The sequence below is a fragment of the Tinamus guttatus genome, unplaced genomic scaffold (genome assembly GCF_059628265.1).
Source record: "Tinamus guttatus ecotype Peru unplaced genomic scaffold, ASM5962826v1 Tinamus_guttatus_pri_ptg000085l, whole genome shotgun sequence".
Classification (NCBI taxonomy): domain Eukaryota; kingdom Metazoa; phylum Chordata; class Aves; order Tinamiformes; family Tinamidae; genus Tinamus; species Tinamus guttatus.
The window spans coordinates 4,708-28,185 of NW_028288619.1; the positions used below are offsets into that span (position 1 = coordinate 4,708).

General features: G+C 41.6%; 1 protein-coding gene across 1 annotated transcript; it reads left to right on the forward strand.

Moving 5' to 3' along the window:
- The first annotated feature begins 372 nt into the window (after positions 1-372).
- Positions 373-22,643, forward strand: LOC104579873 (centrosomal protein of 162 kDa). Its single transcript, XM_088520309.1, has 25 exons — positions 373-420; positions 567-789; positions 1,032-1,245; positions 1,557-1,609; positions 2,803-2,870; positions 3,466-3,493; positions 3,865-3,996; positions 4,655-4,846; positions 5,346-5,427; positions 5,871-6,138; positions 6,681-6,945; positions 7,534-7,673; positions 8,432-8,659; positions 9,338-9,475; positions 10,385-10,497; positions 11,120-11,225; positions 12,053-12,179; positions 13,027-13,190; positions 14,714-14,818; positions 15,525-15,749; positions 16,932-17,602; positions 18,313-18,448; positions 18,821-18,919; positions 20,576-20,710; positions 22,362-22,643. Exons 1-25 carry the CDS (start codon positions 373-375, stop codon positions 22,581-22,583), a joined length of 4,182 nt encoding a protein of 1,393 aa, XP_088376435.1. The 3' UTR covers positions 22,584-22,643.
- The last annotated feature ends 835 nt before the right edge of the window (positions 22,644-23,478 follow it).

Sequence of the window (23,478 nt, forward strand, 5' to 3'; positions counted from 1 at the left end):
TCTATGGTTAACTGCATGAGAGCTTTTTTTCCAGCAATTCTCCCGAACAGCCCCTCTAAAGAATCCAGGCTTAAAAGTGTGCGTTTCAGGGGCAAGCAGAAGGGACTTGGTGTTGTTGTTTCTTAAAGGAAGGCGGTGGTCTGCCTGAGGAGAATCCATACACAGAGTTATTTAAGGTGACATTGAACTCTTGCTATGAGGAAGAAATTGCACACTGCAGTTTGGAAGAGCTGAGGTTGTATATTTGTAATTTTGGTTACTCTTTCTTTAAGAGTATTTCATTTGCATTCAGATAAGAAATATTAATTTCTGTGCAAGGTTTCTGTGTGTGACTGTCTTCAAGTCAATTTTCCCAAATGTTATGTTTGCCCCATGGTGAACTTCAGGCTTGTGAGCAAGTATGAAGGATGTAAAGAAAAGGTATGTAACAAAGTAATTTAAAATACTGTATTTAAGGTGGTTCTGAATGTCTCGCAGGAGAAACCAAATAACTGGCTGTGTGTGACCTGTAGATTGTCATGTAAAAGCTGTTTGTGTGGTGCTGGGGTGTCTCAGCCCTCTTGCAGGACCATCAGTCTTGCTCTCGTGTTGCGACCGCCGCGAGGCGCAGTCGGCAACGCAGCGGCTGTTTCCTAGGAATGCTGGGGAGCGGCGGGAGCTTTGCCAGGCTCCCGAGGAGCGGCCAGCCCGCGGGGGAAGCCAAGGAGGATGCGCACGCAGAAGAGGGGACCTTCCCGAGCGGCGGCGGCGTGTCGGTGTGTGCAGGCAGGGACAGCCTGGAGACACACGGTGAGAGCTGGGAGCAGCCGTGCCGTGGGGCTGGCCGCAGCGAGGCTGGTTCTCCCCACCAGCCTCTTTCATTACAGTCCTACACTGCACGTCAGGGGTGTTCAGGTCTGTCAGGTGAACTGATGGCTTCAGCTGCGTGCTGCTGGTGTTTAATACCAGCCAGGTATTATGAGCTGTATCTAGCAGTGCTTGTTATGTTGTTACGGCTGTTCTGTGTAGATGCACTGTGCAGTTACGATGAGTTTGTTCTGTGTTTTCAAATTTAGATTCAATTGTCGCTTCGGGGCCTAATCAAAGTATACTGGGAGCTGGCCTGGATACCTTGGAAGAGCAAGAAGAGAAAGAAGAGTTCTTTGCCAAGCTTGAGCAAGAAGCATCATCTACTATTGACTACTCAAGATTAAATAAAGAGCTGGATTCCAATGATTCTGTAATACTAGCACCATTTGTACTACGGTAATTTAGAGAGAAGGAAAGTTACAGGCTCTTATTAATGGGCATGTGTGAGTTGGGCATTTGAAGACGAGAAAGGGGGTGACTTTAGGAATTGCTTTGACAATTTTAACTGTGGACAGTTGTAAAAACATGAGTTTTTTTTTTTTTATCACTGCTGACACTTGCTTTCTTTTTTATATATGATTTGATATGATAGAAAAATTCAGGCTTTTAATTTTATTGCTGATTGTAAGAAATACCAACATTTTATTGGCTAAAAATATTTATTTGCTGCCAGGAGGGGACAGTAACGTTTTAATTTTACTTCTCAGAAATGAAAAAAATGAAAAAGGAGAAGAGGAATCTGCGCATGAAGAGAAATCTGGTAATACTACTTTCTAAATCATACATTTGAAAATTCTTGAAAATTCTTTTTACCATGTGCATGCTGAGAATTGGAAGAACTTTATTAAACTGAATAACGCAAATGAACGCTGAGAAATAGTGCTCCAGTAAAAGTGCAGGCTCTTCAGAAAATTTCAAACCAGGGCATGGGGGATGCACCATAGTGGGGTGTAATTCGATGGAAAGAGGAAATCCCACCACAGTGTCATACATTATTCTCTTCTCAAGGTTGCCTTTGGAACTAGTCTGGAAACGTGACTCTTTCTGGGATTCAGCTTCTAACAGTACAGCATCCCTAATTTTTCTGAAATTTTCTGTTCTGAGTAGTATCTAAAGTTGACTTATCCCAAATCACCTTGACTCTTGAGGATGAAACCATACTTGAATGCTAATGTGATTCCCCCCCCCCATAATGATTTATCTGCATTTATCTACATTTATCTGCAATTCTTCTATCAGACTTGGTCTGTTTTTATGTGAAGGCTGTGGAGCTGCTGTGCAGACAGAAGATTGGGTTTTGGAGGTGGGGGTTGTGTTTTGTGTGGAGGGAATTTTAACTGTTGGCTCTTGTCTGAAAGACAAACAGCAAAAAAGCTGTCCCCCAGAAACTGAAGAAGGCATGAGAACTGAACAAAAATAAGCAAGATTACAGAGTTAAAATACTGAAAAAACACCAAACGTTAAGAGTGATTTCAACACACAGAGTTTTCTTTCCTTTGTGAGCACTCTCAGCAAACTCTTCACTCCAAAGTGAATGCTGAAATAGTGCAAAAGCTGCAGATTCAGTGCCTAAAAACTGCTAGAGTGGTCGAGAGACATGTAGAGCTGCTGCTCATCTGGTGCTGGGGCAACTGCGTTGTTTCCTCCCAAACTGAGAGTGACAGAACAACAGCCACAAACACAAGGAGGCCTTGAGGGCTTGGAAATGCAGCATAAATGTCTGTAAGGCAAATTTCATTTGAATTTGGAGATGTCGTGTATGACTTTTACTGTGGTTTTTTGTATGTCACAATCTCGAAACATTTTTTTGTTGTCACCTTTGTGAAAGGAGTAGTAGCAACAGCAGCTGTTTTTAGTGGAGGGACTGGAGTACAGGATGCTATAGCTTTTGCCTTTGACTGCTTTCTCTTCTTTTAATGTTCACTCTATCTGATGCTGTATTTTTCTTGTCAGGCAGCTACAGTGAAGATTTTGAAGAGGAGACAGATGTTAATCCTGCCTTTAAAACTGAAGAAAATCAGGTAAATCAGAACATGAAATCAGGAGTAGATTTAAATGTAAATAGGTACAACTTTTCTGGGACTACATTGTTCTATTAAGCGCCTATATTTTTCAGTGATCTTATATTTGAAAGGTCTAAGTTCTTCACAGAGCTGCCTGTTTACTCATTCTTTGCATAAAGAACTGGAGAGGGCAGCCCAGAAAAAGGATCTCCCATTGGAGCCTGGGGATGGGGGTGATTGGTCTCTCACTTTGGGGCTGGTGAGGTGCTCTCTATACCAGCAAGTGGTACAGGCTGCTGGGAGCAGATCTGTGGGGAGAAGCAGTTGGTCAGGAGACCCTGTGTTTGTTCTGAGGGTGCTTTGGGGCAGGTAGCACAGGCCAGCTTGGGCTGGGGTGCAGGGGTGGGCGCCTCTGGGTGACTGGAGGTGCCAGAGTAGAGAGTGTCGAGGACCCGTTGGCATCACAGGCAGATTTTGAGAGAAGTGCAGGTTCTTAGAGCGCTAGAAGCTGCATTGATTCTTAGGTTTTGGACCAACGTTTGAAGTTTGAGGGTTTTTTTGAAGTTTTTTTTCAAGGAAGTTCGAAAATTAATACTACTTTTTTCTTCTTCAGGAAGCAAATACTGGCATGCTGGCTAAAGGTAAGTATGGACATCAACTAGTAGGAGAACACTAATTGTACCTTATTGAAACATTCTTATCTGACCTTATTACCTTTTTTTAGCTGATTTCAGTGTGTTCTACTGAAAGTCCATTGGACTGAAATGATTAAAAATATATCAGTATGTCAGCACTTCACACTACATCAATGTAGTGTTTTGTTTTGTTACATCCAGTCAGTACTCAGATGTTGATGCTTGCAGATGGACTTACTGCCATTAATGCCACCAGAATAATGTATCTATTTTTATTTTCATGATTAGAGAATTAAGATAAGGTTTGATAAACTCCTACTTCAACTGTAGATAAAATATAAATGAGAGAATTTTAATGTCTGTCTTGCATTTAATAGTATTACTTGACTCACAAGATTCAACTACAGAAGTTCAGAAGGCTGCTGAAACATCAGATGTAGCTGAAACATCAGATGTGGGTGAACAGTGTCTGCCTCAAGAAGTTACTGGAATTGCATTGAATGAAACAGGTAAAGTTGTCATTTTTTTAATGATGGCTCTGGAGTATTAGCAACATGGAAATAAGGTTGTTTTAGATTGTCAGTGAGCATAAAGCATTTACTTTTTAGTAACAAATCTTGAGAAGGAAATATTTTGGGGAGAACTGGTACTTCTGTGGGTCGCTAGAAATTTACTGTAAAGTTGCTTTTGCCATCGCAGCCTGTTGGTGACTTCAGTGTGGTTTCCCTGTGTTATTGACCATATCTAGAACTTTGCTTTGAACACAGTTATAAAATAAATGGTTGTATGAAGATCAGTTTGAGAATGTTCCCTGTTTACATCCAGAACGTGACTCTGACGGCATCTGTTAAAGTAGTAGACTCATATGCTCTTAGTTTATTAATGAGAATGTACTTGTAAACAAATGCATGCCAACTGGAGATGAGGCTATTTAAGGTACAGTAGCACGTGCTGCTTAGTAAGACAGCTGCTTAATTTTGTGGCAGTAATCAGGATTTTGTTGTTGTTGTTCTCAGAACTGAAAATGCTGTTCTTACCTGATAATAGACAAAGCTAGAAACTGCTATGTGGGCTCTGGCGGGTCACTTTCCAGAAGAGAAAATTCTGTAGTGTCCCTTGTGAGCCTGCATTTGGTTTTTTTTCTTTTGTTCTCTTTTTACCTTGCAGGCCCTTCCTATGGGCAAGCCAGCAGCGACGTGGAGGCGTTGCACGAGGCGTACCGTCACGTGCAGCAGTCCTGGGGAGACGCCGAGGAGCACAAAGCGCACGGAGCTCCAGGGGCAGCGGCACCGTGCGTGGTGCCAGGTGCTTCACAGAGCAATGACATCTGCTCCAGACATGTATCAACTACTGAGTCAGGTGAATGTCACAGAGCAAGACAAAGCTGTGATTTCCAAGCTGTTTTCCCATTTTCTTCTGTCTAGGTTAAAAAGAGCTGTAATACTTCTGGTTATGTTACTAAGGAGCTGCAGGACAGAATCGGGAGCGTGCTGTGATCTGGCTTTCTCACTTCAAACATATAGCTTTTATAAGCTGGGGGTGTGTAATGATGATATGGGTATCAAACAAAAAATCCTTGAAATTAAAATGAGCTAATCATTCATACTCTCTACACTGATGACACCCTCTGTATTAAATGAAAAATTTTTAAATGGTATCTAAACATGTAAAGTGAGAGCCTGTTTCAGCAATAACAGCCTCAGGGTGGTTAGAAGGAAGACATTTATCATATAAAGATGTAGAATGAGAAAGATGAAAATGAGTGATCTTGGTTATTCTATTTATTAAATATTTTTAATACTAGCCTTTTGCAAGTGCATTTTATAAGGTTTTTAACTTATTGTTCTGCATTTACTAGATTTACCAACTGTTGAAGAATTGATGAAACCTATTAAAGGAGATTCCTATGATGCCAGAGGTTTCAATTTGGAGCCTGGAAGGTACTTATCTCAGAATATGTATTTTAAGGATTGTAATAACTTAAGTCCTGCTTTGCTGTTGTGTCCAGAGCATGGCATGCAGGTCGTGGAGCTGTTGGGAACAGGTTATGCTCTGCAGATGAGCTTTGGGAGTTGAATGTGTGGTTGCACCCAGCAGAAGTTCCCATTCGTTGTTTCACTAGCGTTAATTCTGTGCTTGGTTTTGTTCAGTACCACAAAAGCAGTTGCTCCTGCTTTATGGGAGTGTATCTTTAGCCTAGTCTTTTTTGCTTTTTAACTGGATCAGGTGGAGTATTATTCTTAAAAGTAGCTAGAATCTCATTCAGATTCAAGCAGTCTCTACCGATCATACCTAAGGGGAAAATCGCCCTATTTTTCTGAAGCAACGGAAGTGCAAAACACAAGAGTTTTGTTTTATGTGACTTTATTCCTTTCTGTCGTAGCCCTGTGGAACTGACGGGCAGCCCAGCAAAGGAGCTCATGGGCCACGAGCCATTCAAGGAGCATGAGAGTAGCACAGTTTGGGAGACAAACTTGCTCGAAAAGTTCAGCAGAGAAGAGAGCCTCTCTCCTCGGAGAGCTGTGAATGAGGGTGACCTTCGTGGGGAGACGGAGAAGGAAGCCGAGATGGATGAAACACAGCCTGGCTCAGTGAAGGAAAAGATGGCACACGACTCTCTGCTTTCACAGATGGTCAGCAAAAATAACCAGGTCATATCAAACAGCTCTTAAATATTGATTTTTGAATCACCTGTAACTTGAAGATTACTGTCGTACGCTTAGGAGTCAAGAAGCAGCTTGTATTTTTCTTGAAACGCTCAAGTTACCTTTGCTGCTCTTAGTGGAATTTGGGGCTTTCCAGCCCAGTGCATTGGAGTCTGCTGCAGCCCTGTGTGCCCAGCTCCAGCATCCCCATCCCAGGGGCCTTCCCTCGTGTGAATGTGCAGAGGTGCAGGCTGGAGAGCCCCCCCATGCCAAGGATAGACCCTGATGGAATTGGCAAGGATAGAGAGGATAGGCTGCAGCGATCAAGGGAAGGGCCCAGACTCCCCAGGGCATCTGAACAAGTGGTTCGTGTTGGTTTATATTAGGCACACTTTCCAAAATACTCTCATTTTTTTTTTCTGCTCTTATTGTTGTGTTACCCTAGTAACTGGCTCTGTGTTCTGTTGTAGAAGCGAAGGTTACCCTTTCCAAGCAAAGGCCACACCAAAAACTGAAGTCTGGTTTCTAAAAAGTATGCTCTGTTACAGGCACTGCAGTCTCCGTCCTCGAAGGGCGAAGGACTGAGATCAGTGACAACTAAACAAACGTACAAGAGCATCAGAAGTACAACACCCCTACATAAAAAGAAGCCATTGCACAGTCCTCGTGGATTGGTTAGGAGTTCGGGATATGGGAAGTCAGCTTCACTTTCCAAACAGCCTTCCCCATCTAGCGAAAAGAAAACACTGAAAGAAACTTTCAAGAAGTCCAGCCTGAAAGCCAAAAGCCCAGCAGATAAAGCAGGACCTAAAGGTAATTCTCTCTTCAAATGGACTCATGGGGAAAAACAAAATCACCATCTCATTGTTTCTATTTCAGTATCCTTATATGAGAAAACTAAACTATAAACAGTTAACATATACGTTAGTTGCTCTCTAGGGTGAACTTCCCTGTTTGGGTTTTTCCTTGTTGTTTCTTTTTTGTTTTTTAAAAACCTGCTCAGGTTGCTGCTTGCTGCCCCAAGGAGGCATAGCTGCCCCAAGCAGGTGTTCCATCTCTTCGTATGCCATCTCCATTCCAAAGTCCCCTTCATAAATTGCTGTGTCTGATCTTCAGCAGGGCTTGGAATATGTGTATCTGTGTATACTTAGATAGCTGGCCAGATAGCTGGCCAAATTAATCTTGTTTCATGAAGAATTTATTATCCAGCTATTCACATGTTTCATGATGCCTCGTTGCTCTCAGGTTTCTGAATTTATTTCAAAGTCCTGGTCTGTTTTCTAGCTACATGCTCAAGGGAACACAGGGGTGGGTCAGGAGAATATATTTTAAAGAACATTATAAAGAGCAAAGCGCTGAATGTAATTTTGTTCTATTTTTCTTCATGTCTGAATGAGGAAGGCTTATTTGCTACAAGGATTATCAGGTCTGTGCCCAAGGAAGCAGCTTTGAAGGAGGGGGTTAACCAAGTTACACCTGACGACTCGGCTGTTGGTGATGGTGTGCAGCAGGTCGTGGACTCCCACAGCCAGTATCAGCATGTGAGTAAGTTAGTGTTGCTGCTAGTTGTAGTCCCTATAGCTTGATTTGCAAGCCTGTTTTGTCATATTCTTTTAATAATTATGTAATAATCACAAGATTGGCAAATGCTGAAATATTGAATACAAAATCTAGTGAAATACTGATTTTTGCTTTTACATGTGCCAGTATAAATGTACTGCTTTCAGTTGCTTGGCTAGTTCTCTTATGTTTAACTTCTTAAAACTTATTATCTCGCTGGAGGGGGATATAATTTTAAATGAAACTGGTAAGTATAAGTATTCTGTCAAGAATGTTAACTAGTAGTTCTGTTTGGTTTTGTGCTTCTGTTGCATTGAACGTTTAAAAAAAAAAAAAAAACTTGTGTGTTTTCTCAGCTGACTGAATTTCTAGTCACGGCTTTTCTTTCTGCCTTAGTATAAATAGAAAACCATTTATTTAATGAATCCCTTGATCATTGCTCTTTTCAGTGGGCAAAATGCATAGTAGATTAACCCTGGTAGCTGTTTAGTGGCTGTTGGCTCCCAGAGTGCTTTATTTCCTGTGTGCTTGGGGGTTTTATTCCCCCATACGTGTTTAGGAAATGGGAAAGTAGATCATTAGAGAAAATCGTGAAAATGTTGAGGGTGGTTTTGTTTGGTGTTGGTTTGGTAGTGTATTTTTTTCCCCCTCAAGCACATTACGAAGAGTCAGACAAGCCGGTCAAACAAAAGCCCCCTGTAAGCTCGGTGTGACGCTGCCCTGCTTTCCTCTTCAGCAGGACTGGCCCTTTCCCGCTGCCGGAGGCTGCGAGCGAGAGCTGCGTCTGTGGCGCCGAGCGGAGGCTGCCGAGGAGGAGCTGCGCGCGGCGCGCGGGGCCATGGAGCAGCTCGGCCGCCGCGCGGCGCGCGCCGAGCAGGACGCGCAGGCCGCGCTGCTGCGGCTGCAAGCGCAGCACGACAGGGAGCTCTCCCAGCTGGGGCAAGAGAATTACCTCCTCCAGAGCAAGGTGCTCGATCCCATCTCCTCTCCTGCTGCTGTAGAACAGGGGCAGCGCGAACATTCAGTCATGTTGTTTTCAGTTAACTGCAAATGAGGAGAAAATGCATTTTTATACATCTGTTGCTGGCTTGTGTGTGTGTGCTGACTAGTGGAGTTATTCCTCATAAGATGTGATTTTTTTTTTTTTTCCTACAGAAATCCTGTTAAAATCTTGTTATCCCAGGTTCTCTTGTTTAGCTGTTTTGGCAGTTCTGCAGCAAGCTTTTTGCAAAGATTTAACATTTTATATTAATAAATCTTTTTAATTAAAAAAAAATACCAGATTAAGTGATACAGCTTGTTACTGAGAAATTCTCTACATAGAGTTTGTTATTTTGCTGCATTTTTCTATGTTGCATTTTGGCTATATAGCAAAATAGTATTCACAGGATTATTCCCCTCTACCTCTCTGCCTAAATACTTTAGGAAAAAAAGGAAGTCTAGTTCCATTGTTAATTTTTCCCAGCTTGCCTATATCGTTCCTATTTATCATGAAAGCAGAATAAAGAGCCAATATTATTATTGGCTCATGCCTTAATGTACATTGATTTATTTATAACATACTCTGAGCTTAAAGTAAAATCTTGGGAAGGATTCTGTGTTGGTAACAAAACTTTCCTGTTAATTGTGTATGTATTTCTTAAAGTTAAGAAGCATGGAAGAGCTAGCTAAAGGAAACAGATGGATCCATGGTACAGCAACAGTTCCTGTCACTGAAGAAAAACTGACACAAATTAAAAAAGAAATTGAAGATCAAGAGGTCATTATTCAAGGTTATCAACAGGTATGCTGCCCAGCATGGAGTGCTGTGTGCTAGTTGTGTGTTTCAGAACCCAACTTTGTCAGTGGTTACTACTTTTCTGTTTGAAACAGTTATCTTGGTATCTACGGGGTGGAAGAAGTTTTCTGTATGAAGGGCACAAAATATATTGCACATTAAAAATATTTATTTCCCCAACTGCACATGATTGTCCTAAACTGTAAAAATAAGGTGACCTCTCACCTCATGGAAACATGAAGATACTTTTTTTTTTTCTAAAATGTAGTAGAAAAATACAGTAATTTTTAGCAGGATTATAATTCTGGAGGATTCTGTATTTGAGATGCAATGAACTGCTCCTGTTATGTGAAAGACAAGGAACCATATCAAGGTGCCTCACGTATTTCTCTTTAGTTGAAAACATAAATAGATGTTGCAGGCTTAAATGACCCTTGGAAGTACTTGCTGCTGGTCAGTTTAACCAGCTTTTCGGGCTAGTGCTGAGCAACTTTTAGTAGCAGAGACACAAAATCTTGCTGGTTGAGGGCTGTGGAGCTCCCAGATCGGTGACACTTTTTGCCCCCAGGAGTGGCAGGTGGGCAAGCCAAGCTGTGCTCTGTCTGCACCCATCCTGTATGTGCTCTAACCATATGGCTAGGTAGCTTTGCAGGGAAAGAAATAACTTAATCACTTAAGAAATAACTTCTTCCTGTTGTTAGTTAATCTTAGTACCCATGGAGCACTCAGCCTAGATTGCAGAGGCCACTACATAATACTTGAGGAAAAAAGCTAATGAAAGTAGATACCTATTTTAGAAATGTGGTAATAAAACTGTTATTTGCTTTCACTGCTGCAGGGTTTCAGAAGGCAAACAGAGAGTGATTTTTGAATGGGTGAAAGAATAATTTATGAACTTTCTTTGTCTCATCTTAGGAAAATGAAAAGTTATACAAACAAATGAAAGAGCTACAAATTCAAAACAAGAAAAATGAGGAACAAATGTTTAAGGAGAATCAGTGTTTAATGTCTGAATTAATAGCTCTAAGGTAGGCTTATTTAAGCATCTAATCTAAAGTGTCTCTATCTTTCAGTCACGGCTTATTTTGTTTCTAGAGAGTTGCCGCAGTCTGCCAGAGGTTGGACTGGATGGTCTCTAGAGGTCCCTTCTAACCTCGACCCTTCTGTGAGATTTGATTTTGTTGATTACAGACATTTAATTCATACTCTCTCTTTTGATCTTACAGACCTGGGGAAAGGCTGTTCTCCATAGTCAGATTATTCCAGTGCTAAAATATAAATATCCCTTCTATTCTTACAAGAATGTATAGGACATATATTGTAGCCATTCTGATATTACAGTTCTGCTCAAGTGTCAAAATGTTTTGATATCGTTGGAAATGATGTGGTAGATACGGAGGTCACTACACTGAAGGACAAAGGGATATTTGGGAGAGCTCTAGGTCTCGTAAGGTTTGCTTTCTAACGAGCTGAACAGCTGCTCTGTTCCTAATTTGTTGGTGTCTGCTTGTGAGAAGTCCTAGGCGAGTTGTGCTGATGTTGGAGTTCGGTTGTTTTTTGTTTTGTTCTGTTTTTAATAAACAACTGTAATACGCTAAATTGCCACACCGTGTAACTTTTTGCTCTTGTCTTTTTTTGGTTGTTTTTTAGAGAAAAGGTGAATATGACTAATATCCAGCCACGGGTGATGCAGGTTCCTGAACCAGCCAGAAATCAGAGTTTCACAGAGCTGATTTCAGAGCTCCGAGCAGCACAGGTAGCTCCACGCCCCACACACACTTAACCTGCTCATGCAAACAGTGCATGACCATCCTACAGTGGAGCAATAACATAAGTAAATAAAGTGGTGGAGCATGCTGATATTTTTCCAGTGTTAACCATTTTCCACAATTAATTATCGCAAATGCCTGGTCAAAGGGAAGTAATCACAGACGCACTGGAAGCTCCTCCGTGTCCCTTGGCGGTTCGGAAGTAGCTGGTGGGAGCCCGCAGGAAGGGGCGGCCTGGGGGGGTTGTAACTCCCCAGCTGCTGAGCCAGGTCCTGAAGGGATCCCTGCTCCCCACCAAATACCACCTGCTCCTAACAGCAAAACCTCCTCATTTGGTGGCAAGGCAGTAAATTGTGGTGGGTGTAGAAGCAGGCAAAAAGCTTTAAGACAACAGCTCTTTTGAGACTTTGTTGTTTTGTATAGTCCTAGAGAGATGTAAAGGTTTGGAAGGAGAGCTTCATTTTAATCTAGCTTGTGGCTTTGTGAAAAGATAGGACATTGAAGTTGTATTCTTTAGTATTGAAAATAAAACTTCTTCAGTGACCTTTTCCAAGGAGAGGTCTGGAATGTTTTACACTTCTAAGAGAGTCTTTACCTACAAGAGGTGGCAGGTTTCCCTGTGTCTGACTTCGGTTTTCCTGTGTCGTACTGTAGCCAGAACTGAGAATAATACCAAGCCTAGAAATCTAATTGCTACCGTAGTTTGACACAACAAGTGTGAGTCAGTCTCTGTATGGAGAAAAAGTATGTTCATTTTTTGTATGAAAATAATGTGTGTATTTTTTGTTGCCTTAAAACTTTCTCTAAAATTAAGAAGGAAGAAACTAAATTACATGAAGAGATAAAACGGCTTAAACAAGAAAAACAGGCTCTTGAAGTAGACTTGGGACAAGCAAAGAAAGAGAGAGATCTAGCAAAAGTGCAGATTGCTTCCACATCAGGTAAAGGATCCTTATTTTGCTAATAATTGTGCTTCATATATATTTCTTTAATTAAAATATGCTATTAAAATATGACTCAGAATCAAATATATCTAGACTACTTCCAGGTGCTGTCTAAACCTCTCAAAAACATACAGTGAAAGAGATAGCAGAGTATTTCGTTGGCAAATCTATTAGAAAACATTTTATGGTAACTAGCCAAACTCTTGGTTACTGACTTTGTTCATATAAATAATCTGTTTTTCATGCCAACTGGAATAAGACAACTGTGTTCATATGGAAGGACTTAATGTGAACATTGTCTTCCTCTTTAGATCTGCTTACCACAATTTTGACTAGTTTTACGTATAACTTATGCTGTGCAACTCTTGATTTTTTTTTTTTCCTCTGAACTCTTTCCCATTTGACTTTAGCCTTCTAATGAGAGGGCAACCCCAAATTGGACTCCTTCATCTTCCAATATCAGACATCACAGTGCTGAAAGTTAATTTCCACCCTGTGTCTTCTCAAAAGCTTGATCCCAAACAGAAGTGTGGCTAATACATGTAATACGTGTGTTCTGCTGTCCACATGCTTACTGAGGATTTGTTTGCTATAACTTGACCAAGGATGGGTTCATCTGAGATCCTGCTTTAAATACTTTCTGTGGTAGATTGTGAAACACTATTGCATATGAGGGGGAGAGAGTTTTTTTGAAATACACTTACATAAAAAATCTGGTTTTGCTCTGGTCTTAAAATTTTACCAATTGTGAAGGCGAAAAATGTATGGAAAGTACCCCAAAAGGATAGTGTTGACTAATTGTTTCTAAAAATTATTCAGTAGTATTCACTGAGGTGTCTTGTAGGTGAGAAATCATATGAATTGAAAATTATGGAAGACTCATACAAGCAGGAAATTGCTCATTTAAAAAGAAGACTTCAATGGTATGCAGAAAATCAGGATCTTTTGGATAAAGATGCAGCCCGTCTTAAAGATGCGAAAGAAGAAATTGAGAAACTAAAGCTAGAGGTGATAATATCAAGTGTTTAATTTGTTTGTTTGTTTTTAAGAAATAGGAGCTTTCTAGTTTTAAGAATTGGAACTTTGTGCTTCACAGTGCTTCCAGCTTTTTTAAGAATACACATGTGAATTCATAACTTCCAATCAAACGTGCCTGGCTCTATATTCAAAATGAGCGCTCGATGCCTTTGCAATCAGAATTGCCAGTGCCTCCTGCCTAGGACCAGTTTCCTTATGCTGGTGTTTCGATGATGCTTCTGGAAACAGCTACAATGTCATTTCCTTAAGACTTGCAAATTTGTTGCCCTCAAAGAGCAAATCCATTTTTACATGAAGAATTCAGAAGACCCCTCCTGCCCTTCTCTTTCCCCCATTTAGCGCAGGCAACGTTTCCTCTCTCAAGTAGCAGCTCTAAGCTCCTCAGACAGGATTGTTTACAAGAGAAGGGAGCTAAAAAGAAATAACATAAAAAAGCAAGTGAAACCAGTGAATTATTCCTGAATAGATCTGAGATTTGAATTGCCTGTTAGTAGAATTGACTTAAAGTTCCCAGAAATAAAGAATATTCCTAGCAATTAAGTATCACTGGTCTGGGAGGCTGCTTAATGGCTTGTTATGGGTGAGATCAGATTCAAGGAGGTGCTTCTGAAAGAGAAGCCAGGGAGAGGAGGTCCATTAAAGGCCACTGCATCAAGCTTGTACCCCCGTATGATAGGTGCCCATTCAAATCTCAGCAATAGGTCATTGGCTTTTAGAGAGAATAGTTTTGCTGCACTTTTTTTTTTTTTCCTCCTCAGGACAGGCCAATATTTGAAAATGGTGTGAAGAGCTGTACTATCATAGAAAGCAGCAGAAGAGTCAAAACCTCTGTGCTGGCCCCCAAGTTTTGCTGTGGGCACATTTCCAATCCAGCATCGCTCAGAGAGAAGCCAGGATAGGAATATTTGTGGTTTTACAACCTGTAATGGGCCTGTACAGTGGCAGCAGTGGCTGATACATGTAGCAAGCCCAAGTTCAGATTGAAGCTTTGAGTCTTCATGGCCAAGTTTTATGGGAGAGCAGAAACTACAAATATCCAGCTTCTTCCCCTGATCCTGAGTCAGCATTTATTTAGGCACAACATATTGTCCTTCTTTTGTTCTTTCATCATGGAGCATAGCCCTGCATAACTCAAAACTGTTTCCTTACCTGATGCTGTGTTCAAGCAAGACAAATGTCCATTACATTATTTCATATTAACCAAACCCGTGTTTTGGGAGGGTGGGAAAAAGGAGCACGAGATTTACTCTCTTTCCAACAAGAGTGCCCCTGAGTTGAAGTTCTCTGCCTGTGGCTTGGTTCAGCTTCTTCGATATTAAGGTGTAGCTAGGAATCTGAAGAAAAATTAGAAATTGTTTAAAAAATACTGTTATCAGTTCTTAAGTTGTAGGTGCTTCCATTATACTATGTTGATTTGAAACTTTTGTATCTTTGTATTAGAAGAAAGTATCTCTGAATATAAATTATAGTTTATTTTCTCATAAACTGGATAGGTCGAGAAGCTCAGAACTGAAGCTGGAGATCAGTGTGTGCAGCAGAAGAAACGTCTGAGGGACAGAGCAGCAGATGCTAAAAGAATTCAGGATCTTGAGCGACAAGTGAGCAGTTACTCCCCATGCCTTAACCTCTCTCAACATTTACTAATGTACTTCATAAATAACTCGATGTTCTAATGAAATGTTTATTAATATCTCCTTTAAATTAATGAACACAATAAAATAACATACAGTAATCTGATGTTGGAATAATTTCAATAACATTATGAAATCTCTGTAACATAGTTGAAAATTTGAGTGGAATGTGGAAGTGTGAATTTAATTTCAGGAAACAGTATATGTTTTAAGTCTTGACCTTTAATATTGTTAATACTTTTTTTTTTTTTAAAAAAAAGGTAAATAAAAGATCCATCTGATTATAAAATAGAACCATACTCTGTTTAAATAGAAGATGTTGGAAAAGGCAGTAAGAGATAGCAAGTCCTGCTTATTTAATGTTGAAAAGGCTGAGCTTAATCAATCTTACTTTTATAAGATCCTTTCCAAAACACTCATTAGTCTTACCACTCTCTTCTGTATATGTACATGTAGTTTAAAAACTTGATCTTAAAGTTCTCTTTTTAGAATGTAAATGCAAGCAATGTGAAAAAACACTATATTGAAAAGCCCTAAAATGTGCATCTCTGGTGCCCAGTCTTCACCCAGTTTTTAGGTGGGTTACCCTTGTTAGCATTCTGTGGCTGCTCTTCAGTTTGCTTTTCATCTGGATTTTCTCTTTTGACTTCTAACTTAATTTTCTTTTTGATAGATCAAAGAAATGGAAGGGATTCTAAAAAGAAGGTATCCAAATTCTTTGCCTGCTTTGATTTATGCTGCGGCTGCTGCTGAGAAAAGCAACGATCTTTCAGCTAAAACAAACACAATTGATTTTTTGGAGAGAAGAATAAAAAAGTTAGAAACAGAACTGGAGAATAAAGATGATGAAGCTAAAAAGAGTCTCCGTGCTATGGAACAACAATTTCACAAAATAAAGGTAAAAACTGCAGTTGTATTCAGTAGCCACAAGAGATGCTCTGAGGTTAGTGGAGTTTAAAACAGACCAGGGGTGAAAATTGAAGGCAAAGACCATATTCAAAGAAAAAATGCTCAGAAAAATTTGTGACCAGAATATTAATGGTTTGCTGCCTCTGAAACACAAATAGCGCCAAAATTCTTAGTTTAGAGGCTTGAGACCGAGAGGACGTTTAATGCCAAAGGCATTAAAATATCCTTACAGATAGGACACGTGGGTTTCATCCTGTGAGAGAGAAAAGCAGCTTGCTCCATTCCTTGTTGTATCAAAGGCTGTTGTTTCAAAAATCGTATAAACTTTTTCTTTTCTACAAAGAATGTCTAATCGTTCTATTATCCATAAATTATTTGATAGCAAGTCTTAAAATTTGTGTTAAGAAGCATTTAAATTTGGCATTTTACTTTATGGCAAGGTGAACTGCATAGGCTCTTAGGGAAAAGGAGAGGAAAACCTTGGTCAGTTGTTGCTCTTTCTTCCCATGTGGGTAACTTCTCAGACCTGCCAGAGGCTCTCCAGGCTTACAAGAGGTAAAATCCTATCAGCTTTTCCCCAGCTTTCTTGGGAGAAAGACTCTGTCTTTCTGAATTCACACTTCTGTTTTCAGAAAGGAGGGGGAAATGACCACAACAGCAAGCTGTCCTGTTAAATTTATTGATGATGTAAAAAATATGAAGTGTAACTTTCAAAGTATGTGACAGTAATAATTGCAAGCTGACTTATGGGTGATGCAGAATGGATTTTTAAACAAAGATAAAGATTTATTTTGATATTTCTTTTGGCAGCAAAGTGAGATATTAATTTGGATCTCCAACTTCTTACCATCTGAACAGGACTAAATTATATAAAAATGAAATGGAGGGTTCCATGCTAATTTAATTTTCATTCTCATAGCTACTGTTTTCATTGTGAGAGCAGGATGAGTTTGTAGTAAATGTGTTGAGTAATGCTGTTTTTACAGCTGATTTATGTGCTGTAGTTTATTGGCTAAAATGCATTAATTTCTGAACTAATTGAGCGTAGTGTTGCTAGTAATGCTGATACGTACCCTGTGTTGCAGAACCATGCAGTACCTTTAGAAAATAATATAAAAAGGTAGCACGGAGCGTGTGGCTGAGGAAAGTGCTTTCTGCTCCCCTCTCCCAGGTGCAGTACGAGCAAAGGCTTGTAGAGCTCGAGCAACTACTTGCCTATAAATTCATGAGTGAATCACCAAAACTGAGCAGCGATAAAGCCAGTTCTACAGAGCTTGAACAGGAACTTCAAAACCTAAAGGAGATCCATCTGGTCACTGTTAAAAACCTCCAGGCCGAAATTGAAAATCTTAAAAGTCAAAATTCACAGCTAACACTTGGAAGTAAAAAGGAAAACAAAGACATGCAGTCAACAGATTCTCAAGTGAAACAAGTTAATACAAAAGAGAGATTGTTAAAACTAAATCAAGAACTGATCACCAAGAACAGAGAAATACAAAACCTCACAAAAACTGTAGAGAAACTTCAGAAAGAAAGGATGGTGATGCTGTCTGACGATAATTTCAGAAATAAAGCCGCTAATAAGGAAAACCCTACAGAGAACTTGAAGCAGAATAGCTTAGCAGGAGGCGCGAGGAGTCCCAGCAGGAGCGAGCCCTCGGCAGGAGCATTCCGTGGTGGCAGCGTGTGCCGGCCACGGGGCTCTCCCGATGCCGATATCTCGGAAGTTCTGCAGGAAAATAAACAGCTGAAAGACGACCTGGAGAGACTGTCTCTGGAAATGAACCAGCAGAGGATAAAGTCTCAAGCAACACTGGCTTATTCCGAAAATAATATAAGAAGGTAAATGTTTGATGTGTTCTTTTAAAAACCTCAGTGGAGTACTGGCTGAGACAGGATTGCAGTGAGACATGTTAACATACCAGTCGTGTCAACGTAGCTTATTTATGGCTGATGGTCTCCGTAAACTTCATGTTTTGCTCTCTGCTTTTCCAGCACAGTGTGCTGTCACGGTTCTTCTGCCAGGCAGGCTTGTGTTCATCCTGTTTATCAATGCTCCAAAATGTCACAGTTCTGAGTAAAAGCATCTCATGTGTTGTGCAGTGCTAGCGTTTGTTATCTGTACCTGCTTGCAACCTGGGACCCTCTTTCCTGGGATTTACCTGGCCAAGCAGAAACTTTGTTTCACCTAGTCTGTCTAGCTCCCCTTTCACTCAAAGCAGAGGAAATGGTCATCTGTAACACATTTTATCCTAAAAGAGATGCCTTAAGTCTAACTGCTGGGCTGTGATTTGGGAAGCGCCTCTTTTCCCCGTCTCCGCAGGGAGAGCCTGCGGAGGCGCCCGCGTGGCGGCCGCCTCGCCGTGCGGCGCACGGCCCGTGCCGAGGCCGGCCCTCCTGCCGCCCCGTTTGTTAACGACGGGCTCGTCCTGCAGGCGGCGGTCACCAAGCTTTCCGCGCCGTTAGCACGCGCTCAGGCGAGGGGCTTCTCGCCGTCTCGAAGAGCTGCCCGTACCCGCGTTATGCCTGTTGTTTTCCTCTCCCGCTGGCAGGCTGCAGGAGGAGACGGCGGAGTACGTCGCGTCGCTGAAGGCCGCGCACGAGCGCGAGGTGGAGCGGCTGCTGCGGCGGCCGGCGCCGTGCGCGGCGCGGGTGGCCGAGCTGCACGGCAGGATCTCCACGCAAGAGGTGCCGCGCCGCGAAGCGCGCGTGTTACGCAGCCGCCCTTAAAAGCTGCTAGCTGCGGGGCTGCTTTGACTCCCGTGGCAGGAGGGCGTGCTGTTTGACCATCGAGCTTGTGCCGCCCTGTGGTGGTAGAAAGCAGTGAGAGCTGCTGGATTCGGATTCTTCGGCTTTACCTGAGGAAGGTGACCCGCAGGTGAAGGCAGGTGTTGTGTGCCTGTCTGCTGTCGGACACGTCAAGTGACTGTGCACTCAATATACATAGCTCATACCAGCACTCTTACAGCATTACTTACGTTTTAGGGTGTAATTTTCTTGAATAGGTTTTCAGATGACATCGTAGGTATTTGTGTTAATGAAGAATCTTTAATCTTGCAGGTATTAATAAAACATCTCCAAGAGCAAATCGGTGAGCAACAGAGACAGCAGGAAGCCCTTCTAGTTTCACAAATGCGAGAGGAACTCCTACAAAAAGAGGTATATCTGAATTTGGTTTGGGGGTACCTTATACTGATAGAAACCCTCTTTGTTTTTGTCCTTCTACATTTTCAAATATTATATAGTAAAACAAGTCTAAAGAACGGGATATTTGTTGGTTTCTAGATGAGTTGAGTATGAAAATGAAATATATTTTTCTAATGTGAACAGGAAAGCGACACAGGTCATAGGAGATTATACTTTGATTTCCTTTGATTTCCATGAAATCATCTGACATCTGTGTGAAAACTGATCAGAAGGTTAAATCAAATACTGACAGTCTCTTTGAGAGTTGTGGGTAAGAAACAGCCCCCAGGACCTTATTAAAAGGGTACTTTAATTCATTGTTAATTATACATCTAGAATCAGAACAAAGGCTTCCTTTTCTTCATCCTTCATTACCGCAAACCTGATCTGGGTGAGTGTATTCTTGGTTATGTGAAAGTTGGTCTTTCATGAAGAGAAGTTGAATTCGCAGAGTTCTGAAATTTACTTCTGTTGTTTTGAAACAGGTATCTATTTTCTATTTGTTCTTTTGATAATCTAAAAATTACACTTGCTCATGTTTTCATTTTGGGGTTAATATTGCCAAAATTTCCTGAGACTTTATCTCAAGCTTTTTGATTTTTTTATGCTTTTTCATTTTTCTTCATTCCTGAGGTGCTGCCAATATTATTTTTATTGCTTGCTGCTCAGGAGGACAATACAACTCCTTGATGTATGAATATTGCTAATTTAACTTTATTTTTATAGTATAATGGTTAACCACAAGTATTGCTAAAATGAATTCTTATTTTCTGCAAACAAATGAGTACTTAATATGTTTAGTCTTGCTTAGTGCCCTCCTTTGGAACAAATGAAAGAAGCATCAGTGTGCATTCAGTACCTAATGTCATTTAATCTGAATCTCAGTAAGCTCATTCAATATTTATTGACGCAGAATTCCAACTCTGTTGTGGAAAATCCTGATACACAAGTCAGGGTTTGTCAGGGGAGGAGGAGGATCTTGTATTGAACAAGCGTTCCGTGGCGGCGCCCGCCCGGCGCTGCGCTCCTGCCCGCTGGTGCTGCCCGCAGGGCAGCGGGGAGCCCTTGTCACTGAGCCTACAAAACTGGAAGCGTTAGGGCCCGGGCACCTGCAGCTACTGCCCATGGGCTCCGAGCTGCTGCAGAAGCAGAGGCAGAAACGACACAACGAGGCCTCCGTGCTTCAGAAGAAGTGTTAAAGCAGAGATACAGGCAAGTCACCCGCGAGCCGTTGCTGAGTAAAAGCGAGAGCCTCTTAGGAGGACTCTGCGCTTTCAGCTGCTTAAACTCAGCAGCAAGGAGCCAAGGCTGCCCAAACACCTGAACAGGGTTAGCAGTGATCAGCTTTGAGAACTAAGGGTTGTGGCAAAGGACTGAGAATTTCAGAGCTTTCCATGTCATTTACGTATACACATTAAGATACTGGGCAAAAAAAGACTTAACTTGATATTTCTTTATTTAGCTTATTTGAAACATGCAAAGAATAAGAATAAATTAGTGAACTGTATAAGAATTTCTGAAGGATTGTGAAATTACAGTTTACTGGGTAAATTGATTTGACCTGCAGATTATTAGACTAAAGGAGTTTAATCACGTGTTTAGCAATATGTGTTTTATCTCACTTTTTAGGTGGCAAAGCTTTCAGAAGAGTTGAGAGAGGCTAAGGAGAGGCAGAGTCCTGAAATGAAGCACTTCTTGTGCCTAGAGCAGAAAATCAAGCACATGGAGAGCAGGCGAGCAGAAAGAGAGCAAGAGCTTCAGAAGGTAAAGGGGGGCGCGCGGCCTCAGCCTCCCCAGGAGGAGGTGCCGGCTCAGCTGAGGTCTCTGCAGCACTTCCAGGTTTATTCAGCTCACACTCAAGGGGACAGAGGTGTTTTCTGGTGAAGCCACCTTTTGATGAGCTCCTGTTGCGGTGCTCTCGGGTGCGAATCGGTGTAGTTACCTGTAGTTACCAAGACCAGCTGCATGAGACTTGCGCTCAGGTGGCTGCTCCTTGTAGCTGCCCTCAGCCTGCTCCCAAGGAGGCCCTGCTTCAAGCAGCAGGATAAGGAGATTTTCTGATAGTTGTTTGAGAGTTAGATTTTGACATAGCCTCACGTATGTGGCAGTTGTATCACTTGAATGGGCAGAACAATTTTGCATTAATTCTTGCATCTTCTGCTACTGCTTTCATCACGAAACATCCTGGAGATTTCTCTCTGATGTTGTATCATCTAGAGACAGTTTTATGTTCCATGGAGGCTTTCTCAGCACTTTAATCACTTAAATATTTCAGTGTCTTCCATCAGTGCTTTAATTTCTGATTTATTTGATGAAGTCAAAAAAGCACAGCGAGATTAGAAGATGATTGAAACTGTAGCAATTTTCAGTTTGTGGAGCTTCTTCTGCAGTCTTTGTATGTCAAGGAAGTTCATTTTTCTTCACAGAATTATTATTGTTGGTAGGAGGTTTTACTTTGCTAGAGAAATTAGCTTTTTATATCAAACGTTTAATTGTTTCATACCCCCCCCCCAAAAAAAAAAAAAAAGGGCATAAAGTGTGTGGAGTAAGAACGGTGACTTCTTCAATGTTTCTGTAAAGTGCTGCTGCCTGGCCTGCAAGCTAACTCCCCTGAAATCCAGGCCTGACCTGGGTTTCCCAAGATGTTTTGTAAAGTATTTTTTTTTATTTAAAAAAAAGGGACTGTTCTATTATTCTAAGCAGCAGAATTACTCCTAAGTAATTGCATCTTTCTGGAGTTATAGTAGCCATGTTACGTGTTAAGCTTGAGGTTTTGTGTGTTCCAGTTTGGCACCTTAATGGCAGCAAATATGCAGTGGGGCACTGAACAAGTCCTCCAAATTACTGATAATGAAGAGAATAATTTAGAATAAGTAATAGCTCCAGGATATGTGCCACAATTTTCTGACCATTTTTGTGGTTTTTAAAAGCACAGTAATAGCACAGGACCTCTTGCACATGAACATTCAGTTCAGATGGGGCTTGTTTCTGCTGCAGAGTATTCTTTTAATTAACACATTTAAGAGCAAATTCGGAGGCTTGTTTTGCATGCAGAGGGCTCTTCTTCACGCTCAGCCTTGCTCACAGATTTAACCTTCTCAGTGCTGCTTCAGAGAGAATAAGTAAGTCCAAATCTCCTGAGGCTCTTTAGTCAGTAATGAATTCTACTCCGCTGTCATTACTGCAAGTATTTAATGGGATTTATAGCTACTATCAAAACATTTGTGGGTTGTTTTTTTTTTTTTCCCCAATTTGGAGCCAATCAAATTGTCCCCCCTTTAGCACCAGCACTGGGCTGTGGGCATTCCGTGTGATGCCGTGGTTTGTCCGTGCGCGGGGGCTGTGTTGGGCTGGAGGCAGCAGGAGGCGGCCGCCGCGTCCCCCTGCAGCTGACGGCGGTGCTTGCGCTTTGCAGGCGGCGCGACTGGCCCGGCAGCCCCCGGGGGACGCCCGGCAGGGCCGGGAAGCCGAGCGCTGGCGCAGGCTGGCGCAGCGCAAGAACCGCGACCTGGAGGCCTTCCGCGCGCAGCTGGACTCCATGCTGGACGTGCTCCGGGAGCTGCAGCGCCAGGGGGTGGTGATCCCAGCGCCCGGCTCTGGCGGGGCCGGCCTCACAGACGGCTGCTGGAGGACGTGACTGCATTTAGAGAAGCAGAATTTCAGTGTACGAAGCTGCTCTGGAAAACATTATTGCAAGTCTCCAATGTAGGACTTGGAAGTGGAGTTCCATGCTGATTTCATCTGAAATCGAAACTGTGTTTGGCGAGAGGAAGATTCGCGTTGGTTAATGCCCCACTCGGATTGTACGTATTTTATTTTGCTGGTAATGAAGTTCTGCACAAAAGTATTTTTTTTAAACTATTACAATGATTGAAGTTACTCCAGCGACTCAATTACTACTGAAAAATTCCATGTTATGCTTTTCAAATACGGCAGAACATGCCTGACTAATCTTTTTTTATATAGCTTCATGTTGTATCAGTTCCCTTATGAAAGATTTAAATAATATGAGCTGGTTTAGCTAATATTTTTAATAGAAATACTGTTACCAGTATTCTTAATTTCACAGGGCATGAGCTCTTCCTTCTGTGATGAAAATGCACTGTAGCTTGCTGGTCTGTACACATGTGGCTGCGCATGCACCAGGAACAAAACCCACCACATTCAGCCCTCTAGGCAGGTAGAGGCCAGCTGCAGGGACTGGCCGGGGAGGAAGGGGGAGAGAACACGTGCAACTATGAATAGGATATATAATAAGAATGGGAAATTTGGGTTCAGTAGAAGCTTGGTTACTTGTTATTTTATTTCCCCTATTCTTAATAGGGATGATTTTGTTCACAAATAATGAAGTCTATATTTATAAAGTATGTAAATGCTTTGTATATGAAGCATCAGCTAGGAGGGAGTGTGCTCCATTTTCATTATGAAGATTTGGGACTGTTTTGCAAATGGCAAAGTAAAATTGCATCATTTCAACTTATTTATTTCCTGTACAGTTTGCAGTATGCGCATCATTTTAATAAAGGATGGAA